This window comes from Ranitomeya imitator, chromosome 6 (genome assembly GCF_032444005.1).
Source record: "Ranitomeya imitator isolate aRanImi1 chromosome 6, aRanImi1.pri, whole genome shotgun sequence".
NCBI classification, from domain to species: domain Eukaryota; kingdom Metazoa; phylum Chordata; class Amphibia; order Anura; family Dendrobatidae; genus Ranitomeya; species Ranitomeya imitator.
This window is the reverse complement of record NC_091287.1, coordinates 380,787,379-380,797,285: the sequence shown is the minus strand read 5'-3', so window position 1 is coordinate 380,797,285 and position 9,907 is coordinate 380,787,379. Positions and strand designations below refer to the sequence as shown.

At 43.1% G+C, this 9,907-nt stretch overlaps 1 protein-coding gene across 4 annotated transcripts in view; it reads right to left on the bottom strand.

Moving 5' to 3' along the window:
* Window positions 1-2,281: 2,281 nt before the first annotated feature.
* Window positions 2,282-9,907, bottom strand: part of PPP4R1 (protein phosphatase 4 regulatory subunit 1) — a 92,751-nt gene continuing 85,125 nt past the window's right edge. For all 4 annotated transcript variants that reach the window (XM_069731045.1, XM_069731047.1, XM_069731046.1 and 1 more), the window contains one exon: window positions 2,282-3,350. In XM_069731045.1, the coding sequence (XP_069587146.1) occupies window positions 3,187-3,350 (164 nt within the window). In that variant the 3' untranslated portion in view covers window positions 2,282-3,186. The remainder of the gene's footprint in view (window positions 3,351-9,907) is intronic.

Here is a 9,907-nt window from a genome sequence, read left to right as displayed (position 1 = left end):
TGCAGCTGCTGCTTAACATTGAGCACTGCTGCTCAGCTTACTTGTAAGAAGAATACCCAAGTCTTTCTCTTGTTCTGTAGTCCTGAGTATACACTCATTACTGTATATGCAGCAATATGAATTACATTTATCTACGTTAAATCTCATTTCCCAAGTTTGTTCATTCAGTCATCTTATCCAGATCGTTTTGCAATATCAAGGTCAGATTTTAATATCCTACACAGTTTGGTGTCGTCAGCAAAGACTGACTCTTTATTAATGACCTATTGGATGGGATGGAGAGTAAAGTGGTTTAAAAGAATAGGGCCTAGAAGTTCCCTGCAGTACCCAACTGCTGACTAATCCATTTAGAGAATGTACCATTTACGATGACTGTTTCCTGTCATTTAGCAAATTCCTTACCCATTTCCATATAGTTTCACTCAGTCCTTGATTCTGTAGCTTCAGTAAAAGGCTGTTATGTGGTAGAGCATTAAATGCCTTTGCACAGTCCAGATAAATCACATCAGCAGCATTACCAACATCCAGATTTGCACTTACCTTCTCATAGAAACTCTTTCATGAATCTGTGCTGGTTGTCATTTATTATATTATTCTCTGCAATATCTCTCTGCTGATCATCTCTTATGACACCCTCAAAAACTTTGCACACTATTGATGTCAGACAGTAGTTACTTGGATTCACCTTCTTACATTTCTTAAATATTGGTACCACATGAGCCATCCTTCACTCCTGTTGCACCACCTCTGTTACAAGAGAGTATACCGTATATACGCTAGTATAAGCTGAGATTTTCAGCCCACTTTTTTGGGAAAATGTCTGTATGGAGCATTTTCTGGGGCTATGTGCAGCGTTATATGGGGGCAAATATCTGTATGAAGCATCTTATGGGGCTATGTGCAGCATTACATGGGGAAAATATCTGTATGAAGCATCTTATGGGGCCATGTGCAGCATTACATGGGGCAGATATCTGTATGGGGCCATGTGCAGCATTATATGGGGCAATTATCTGTATGAAGCATCTTATGGGGCAATGTGCAGCATTATGTGGGGCAATTATCTGTATGGGGCCATGTGCAGCATTATATGGGGCAATTATCCGTATGGGGCCATGTGCAGTATTATATCGGGCAAATATCTGTGTGGAGCATCTTATGGGGCCATGTGCAGCATTATATGGGGCAAATATCTGTATGGAGCATCTTATGGGGCCATAATCCACATTTGTGGAGCATTACACGGGGCAAATATCTGTATGGAGCATCTTATGGGGCCATAATCCACATTTGTGGAGCATTACACGGGGCAAATGTGTCTATGGAGCATCTTATGGGGTCATAATCAACATTTGTGCAGCATTTTAATATGCAGCATCTTATGGAGCCCATCATAAACTGTATGGAGCATTATATGAGGCGTATTTTGTATGGAGCATCTTATGGGGCCATCATGAACTGTATGGAGCATTTTATGGAGCTCCTGATTCAATATGGATATTCAAAAACATTTAAACTACTGATGTCTTAATTAATTTGACTTTTATTGGTATCTATTTTTATTTTTGAAATTTATCGGTAGCTGCTGCATTTCCCACCCTAGGCTTATAATCGAGTCATTAAGTTTTCCCAGTTTTTTGTGGCAAAATTAGGGGGGGGGGGTCGCTTATACTCGGGTCGGCTTATACTCGAGAGAATGCCGTAAGAATATGAGCAGCGGTCTGTCAATTACTGAGCTCCATTCCCTCAGTATCCGTGGATGAATGCCATCTGGGCCAAGGGATTTGTAAATGTTTAATTTGCTCAGAAGTAGGTGTACTTTTTTGTGAAAACGGATAAAAAGTGCCCGTTTAATATCTCTGCCTTTTCTTTGTCCTCTATAATTATCTTGTTATCGTCTGTTATGGGGCCGATACTATCGTTTTTTTTTATGTTTGGAATGGATTTCTTTATAAAATATTTTGGGATTTATTTTTAATGTCGCTGGCAATTTGTTTCTCTGTGGATAACTTTGCTTGCTTGATTTCTTTTTTATTACATTTCTTACTTAGATCTTTATGCAACTAAATTGAAACAATTTATGTAGCAAATTTGGAGAACCCAGATCCGTGTCTGCGCCTATTAAGAATACACTGAATTATACAGCTGATTATCCCAGGGCCTGTAGACTGGGTTTAGAGAGATCTTTTTTAGTATCATCCATCTTCTAGTAATACAAAAAAGAGAAATTCACATTTTCATCCCCTCAAGTAAATCAAGTACACAAACGAGAGGAAAGATGTACTGAAACTCATTAATAAATTTTATTCAGACAAGCAGATAAACTTGTATTACAACTGAGCTTTAAACAGCATGATTAAAGACTGCAGTACTCTAGGGAGTACAACAGATATGTACATTTATATGAAGACCAATAGTTAGGCACCTCATAGCTGATCCTCATAAAGTTTAAAAAAAAAAAAACTTGACTTGAAGCACATGAATCAACACATATCCTTCAGGTCATGACCAGCATGAAAACAAATTAGAATAGAGGTACTTAACAGCAATGTTGCCTGCTTATAAGTACAGCAATATGCTGCATTTAAGAATTAAAATCAGTATCTAATGTAGTGTTAGCACTGAGCCCTTAAGAAAAAAAAAAGGGTTTACTCCCCTTCATTTCTCAGTTAACACACATCTCAAGAAGGAAACTATTCACACATTAAGAAAGTGATGGCGGAGAACCTGTAATAAAAACCCCCATTGCCCCTAATACTGGAAATTCTCTACAATAATTTGGAACAGATTAATAGAAGTCACTGGATTATGGCCCGTAGATACATAACAGTGCTATAGGATATAGCAAGCCACATTAGTAGCCATTCATAAAGACAAATGGCGCATTATGGCACATATATGCAAGCACTTTAGTACCAGCTCCAGCAGTGAAAGAATTCATAAGTGAACTTTCTGAATGATGACACCCTAGAGCAGACCTTTATGCCCTCACAGATATAACGTTACTCATCAGCAAGTTCAAGTTTCTTGACAGCTCAGGAAGACAGAAGACTTAAGGCTTTGGTGGCAATCCTCTGAGTTTATAGTTACTCTTCCCTCCTAAAGTAGAGTAGGAAAAACAATACAGAAAAGGCCAATAATGTGGTCAAGGGTTTAAGTTGAACCTTTCTTGGAAATTAATGCCTATTAGTAGGTGGAAGAAGCAGTGCTCATTGCATCATCTGCAAGTTTGGTGCTAGCAGGGTGTATACTGGCAAAATACTTGACATCATTATCATAATCCATCTGTAAAGCCACGATCGTCTGCTCCACAGCTTCTTGGTGAGAGGTGGCAGAGGTTAAAAAATACTCTGGGGATAGAAAAAAAAAAATTATATGCATTATATTACAAAGAAGCTGCCTGAATTGGCAAAAATTACCCAATACCAATATTAGAAAATATTATTAAAAAAAAAAAAAAGAGCACAGTGGGTAACCCATAAGTATCCATATTAAAGTGTAAATTCTTCTTTACCACCAAGGTTTTGATTTTTTAGATAACAATAAATCATGGAGAAGAAATTTACAAAAACCCCTTGGCGGCTAGATATTATTAAAGGGAACCTGTCACCCCGGTTTTTCAGTACGAGATAAAAATACTGTTAAATAGGGCCTGAGCTGTGCGTTACTATAGTGTATTTTGTGTACCCTGATTCCCCACCTATGGGGAGCCCACCGGGCAAAAGTGGGCCCCCCTTTAACACATACCACGATTCATGATCGCATATAAACACAGCCATGTAGTATATAACAGCCCACGTGGTATATAGCACAGCCACGTAGCATATAACGCAGCCATGTAGTATATAACAGCCCACGTAGCATCTAACACAGCCACGTAGTATATAGCACAGCCCATATAGTATATAGCACAGCCACATAGTATATAAGATGGCCCACGTAGTTTATAGAACAGCCATCTAGTATATAGCACAGCCCACGTAGCATATAACAGCCCACATAGTATATAACACGGCCCACGTAGTATATAGAACAGCCATGTAGTATATAGAGACACGTGCCCCATACAGTGCTGCACAAACGTTATTGCCCCATAAGATGCTCCATACAGACACTTGCCCCATTTGCTGTTGCTGCAATAAAAACAAACAAAAAAAAAAATCACATACTCACCTCTCCGTCGCTCAGGCCCCCGGCACTTTCAATATTCACCTGTCCTCGTTCCAGCCGCCGTTCCATCTTCTTCAGCGTCTTCTGCACTGACGCTCAGGCAGAGGGCGCGCACTAACCATGTCACCGCACCCTCTGACCTCAGCGTCACTGCAGAGGACGTGGAAGACGGAGCGGCGGCTGGAACGAGGAGCAGGTGAATATCGCGCAGTGCTGCGCTCCCCTCCCCGTTATACTCACCTGCTCCTGGTGCTGTGCATTCCCTGCTTCCCGACGCCAGCAGCTTCTTCCTGTATTGAACGGTCACCGTTACCGCTCATTGCAGTAATGAATATGCGGCTCCACCCTATGGGAGGTGGAGCCGCATATTCTTTACTCTGAGTGGTACGATGTGACCTCAGTACAGGAGGAAGCTGGGGAGCCGGGGACCTGCAGGGACCGCGCCAGCCGCCAGGAGTAGGTGAGTATAATTAGACAGCCCCCGGCCACTCCCCCTCCCCTGCCGAGTCAGCTCCGTGATGTGCCGCTAGCTGAGGGCCCCTGGGGGAGCGGTGGTCCTAGGCACTGGCCGCTGCCTTCCCTTAACGCCGGCCTTGAATGGACCCCCCCCTCCCCCCCCCCGTCTCGCCAGGGCCCCGGCACTTGCCCGGGTACCGACGCCGGCCCTGGGGGGGAGAGGGGTCCCCCTATTTTTATAGCAAGTAAAGGCTAAATATACAGCTGCGGGCTGATATTCATAGCCTGGGAAGATCCACGGGTATTAACCCCTTCCCAGGCTACAAACATCAGTCCCCCAGTCCTTGGCTTTCCCTCTCTGGCACAGAAAATTGCGCGGGAGCCCACACCATTTTTTTTTTTTCACATTTTTTTTTTTTTTAATTAAACAGATATTACTTTTAAGTCTCTCGCCTCAATACTCGCATTCAGCAACATAGAAATACATGCAGCCACATAGAAATACATGCAGCCGCACACTCCGGTCCCGTGTGCTGGCGGTAGTGCCGGGTATTGAGGCGAGACTCGCGCGAGTTTCGCATGTGTGATCCCGGCCCAACTCTTTATTAATATTTTATTAAGTTTATTAGGCTAAGTTCACATTGTGTTACAGCAGCACGTTTAACACATGCGTTAACGGGCTGCTGTTAACGCAAGTGCCGACATTCCATCACGCTAGCGCAGATAGAGCTAGCACATGCTCTATCTGCGCTAGCAGTGACGGACCCAGAAACGCTGCAGCCCGCGTCCCAGGGTCCGTCACTCAATGACGGCACATCGCTAGCACACGCCCATTGTGGGCGTGCGCTAGCAATGCGTCCTTCATAGGACTTAATGGCGGCATTAACAGACTGCGTTACACCGCGGTGTAACATAGTCCGTCTAACGGACGCCACAGACGCAGTGTGAACCCAGCCTTACTAAACATCAGGCTTGGTATTATCCATCTATTATCGATCTACTGTATATCTATTATCTATTGTATCTATTATCTACCTAACTTATCTACCGATATATCTATCTATAAATATATCTATCTATAGATAGCTAGATAGATATATCGATAGATAATAGATAGATACAATAGATAGAGATACAATAGATAGATAGAGCTATAGATAGATAGATACGATCCATATCAATCTACCGCTCTGTGTGTCTAAACATTATACTTCAATGGAGTATGTAAATAAAGAGGTTGGACAAGAAATTACATCACAATTTTTTTTATTTTTTTGTATAACTTTATTTAGCTTACAAAAACACACAAATCCGCATGAAAAAACGCCTCAAAAACGCATGTAAAAACGCCTCAAAAACGCAAGAGACCTGCCAGTGACCTCAGGTGCAGATTTGACCTGCGTCAAATCCTGACCGTGGAAACATACCCTTAGGGTATGTGCACACGTTGAGGATTTGTGTGCGGATTTTTCCACGCAGATTCCCAAAAATCCGCAGGTAAAACGCCCTGCTTTTTACCTGTGGATTTACCGTGGTTTTTGTGCGGTTTTCACCTGCGTTTTTACACAGCGGATTCTAATTATGAAATAGATGTAAAACGCTGCGGAATACCCGCAAAGAATTGACATGCTGCGAAAAATAAACAGCAGCATTTCTGAGCGGAATTTTCCGCATGTGTACTGCGGATTTGGTTTCCATAGGTTTACATGGTACTGTAAACCGCATGTGCACTGCGGATTTGGTTTTCCATAGGTTTACATGGTACTGTAAACCAAATGCAAATCCGCTGCGGATCCGCAGCCAAAATCCGCACAGACCCTTAGAGGGCCAAATTTGGAGAGATTTTGTGATCCTGGACTTCATTAACTGTCGAACACAGTGTAGTATACAAGGAGACTTGTCATTGCGGACTCGAATATATAAGAAAAACAAAGCAAAAGCTCAGACGAAAAATCGGGGAACACCTTGGAGATATGGAGCACAAGAGGGACACCCCACCATCTACACATATTAATGAAGTTAATGAAGTGAATATAACAATAATGAGGTTCATGGGCATCAAAAAAGTTGCAAAACCATTGAGAGGAGGTGATTGGGATCGATTGATCCTTCAAAATGAAAAAAGGTGGATCTATCACCTCAACACAATGTTACTACAAGGCTTGAATGAGCTTTGGATGTTTTGTCTGATTCAGATACTTGTCCTCTGCCCTTATTCTGTATTCTAGTCATAGCCCCTTTACCCTCGCTAAAAGAAATGATATATTCTGACATTAACTAATTTATGAGCAATTCATTTTTGGATGCTCTGTAACTTCGATATTCACCCTCTGCTCTTAGGGTACCGTCACACAGTGGCACTTTGATCGCTAGGACGGCACGATCCGTGACGTTCCAGCGATATCGTTACGATCTCGCTGTGTCTGACACGCTACTGCGATCAGGGACCCCGCTGAGAATCGTACGTCGTAGCAGATCGTCTGAAACTTTATTTCGTAGCTGGATCTCCCGCTGACATCGCTGAATCAGCGTGTGACGCCGATTCAGCGAGGTCTTCACTGGTAACCAGGGTAAACATCTGGTTACTAAGCGCAGGGCCGCGCTTAGTAACCCAATATTTACCCTGGTTACCAGTGTAAATGTAAAAAAAAACAAACATTACATACTTACCTTCAGCTGTCTGTCCCCGGCGCTGCGCTTCTCTGCACTCCTCCTGCATCCTGTGTCAGCGCTGGCCAGCCAGAAAGCACAGCGGTGACGTCACCGCTCTGCTTTACGGCTGACCGGCGCTGACCGTGCAGAGGAAAGCACAGCGCCGGGGGACAGACACGGAATGTACGTATGTAATGTTTGTTTTTTTTACGTTTACGCTGGTAACCAGGGTAAATATCGGGTTACTTAGTAACCCGATGTTTACCCTGGTTACCGGGGACTTCGGGATCGTTGGTCGCTGGAGAGCGGTCTGTGTGACAGCTCTCCAGCGACCAAACAGCGACGCTGCAGCGATCGACATCGTTGTCGTATCGCTGCAGCGTCGTTTCAGTGTGACGGTATCCTTACTCTGCATACTATTCACACCTCCTTGGTAAATATTAGGCGATCTGATGTCATCAATTAACTTCTCGTTGTTTATAATTAGTTCCTGACATCAATTAACCTCTCAACTATTACCGCGTAACAATAAACTGCCAAAAATTCCTTGTAAATGTGGCCACTTTTTTCATCAGTATATATTTAAGGAACATACTTTTGGAAACTGATACATAGTCCTCTTTCAATATTGTTTCCATCTGTACTTATTATTCAGCCTTAATAATAAAATAAGTCACTAATCAATCAATGCCATTTTATTGTAGAGAAGGGTGATATTTACCTTTGAATGCGAGAGAGGACAAAAGATCTTATTTAAATGGACGGATCTGCATTCACCATGAGTTCTATTCACGCCTTTGTTAACTAAAGAATATATTTGCTGGTTTTAACATGTCAGAGAGGTGCCAGTGACTCAAGTCTCTCTAGATTCTGGAGATGTATAGCATAACTGGCTCGCGGTGATCTCAAGTGACACTGTGTGAATAGGTGATCTGCAGATCTGTGAAGAGTGCCACATGACAGGAAGGGATGCCGGGATTGTGTGGGTCTAAAGGCCCCGTCACACATAGCGACGCTTGAGCGATTCCGACAACGATACGACCTGTCAGGGATCGCTCAAGCGTCGCTATGTGGTCGCTGGTGAGATGTCACACAGTGCGATCTCCCCAACGACGCAGCAGCGATGCGGCGAACTGTAGCGACCTGTAGAACGATGCTATTTCATGATGATTCAATGGGACGTCCTGTCAGCGAGGTCGTTGGTAAGGTGTCAAACACAGCGATGTGTGCTACCCAGCGGGACCTCAACGATCAAAAAATGGCCCAGGCCATTCCGACACGACCAGCGATCTCACAGCAGGGGCCTGATCGCTGCTACGTGTCACACATAGCGAGATCGCTACTGAGATCGCTGTTGCGTCACAAAACTTGTGACTCAGCAGCGATCTCGCTAGCGATCTCGCTATGTGTGACGGGGGCTTAACCTAGTGGCATGCATTTGCATATTAAACCACCGGAAATGATGTGCATAACAATGCATGGAGCAAAGGATAGTGTATCTAACTAGACGTCAGGGATTGGCTCATTGTGGTGCTTCTCAATTCAAGCGTGCACTCCAATATACAGGAAGCCGCACACATGGCATGTATAGGGTGCTTATAATGCACATGAAAACTTCATTGGAGACTAGTTTAGGACAAGTCTCCAATTACATAAGTAAGGTGTATTTATTTATATATATGTGTATGTATGTACGTACACACACACATACACATAAGTGGGTACGGAAAGTATTCAGACCCCTTTAAATTTTTCACTGTTTCATTGCAGCCATTTGGTAAAATCAAAAAAGTTCATTTTTTTCTCATTAAATGTACACTCTGCACCCCATTCTTGACTGAAAAAAACCCAAAACGAAATGTAAACATATTTGCAAATTTATTAAAAAAGAAAAACTGAAATATCATATGGTCATAAGTATTCAGAATCTTTGCTCAGTATTGAGTAGAAGCACACTTGAGCTAGTACAGCCATGAGTCTTCTTGGGAATGATGCAACAAGTTTTTCACACCTGGATTTGGGGATCCTCTGCCAGGTTGGATGGTGAACATTGGTGGACAGCCATTTTCAGGTCTCTCCAGAGATGCCCAATTGGGTTTAGGTCAGGGCTCTGGCTTGGCCAGTCAAGAATGGACAGAGTTGTTCTGAAGCCACTCCTTAGTTATTTTAACTGTGTGCTTAGGGTCATTGTCTCATTGGAAGGTGAACCTTCGGCCAAGTCTGAGGTTCAGAGCACTCTGGAAGAGGTTTTCTTCAAAGATATTTCTGTACTTGGCCACATTCAAGTTTCTTTAATGGCAACCAGTCGTCCTGTCCCTGCAGCTGAAAAACACCCCCATATCATGATGCTACCACCACGTTTCACTGTTGGGATTGTATTGGGCAGGTGATGAGCAGTGTCTGGCTTTCTCCACAAATACCGCTTAGAATTATCACCAAAAAGGTCTATCTTTGTCTCATCAGACCAGAGAATCTTATTTCTCATAGTCTTGGAGTCCTTCATGTGTTTTTTAGCAAACTATGCGGCTTTTCACATATCTTGCACTGAAGAGGCTTCCGTCGGGCCACTCTGCCATAAAAGCCAGACTGGTGAAGGACTGCAGAGATATGGGACTTTGTTGAACTTTCT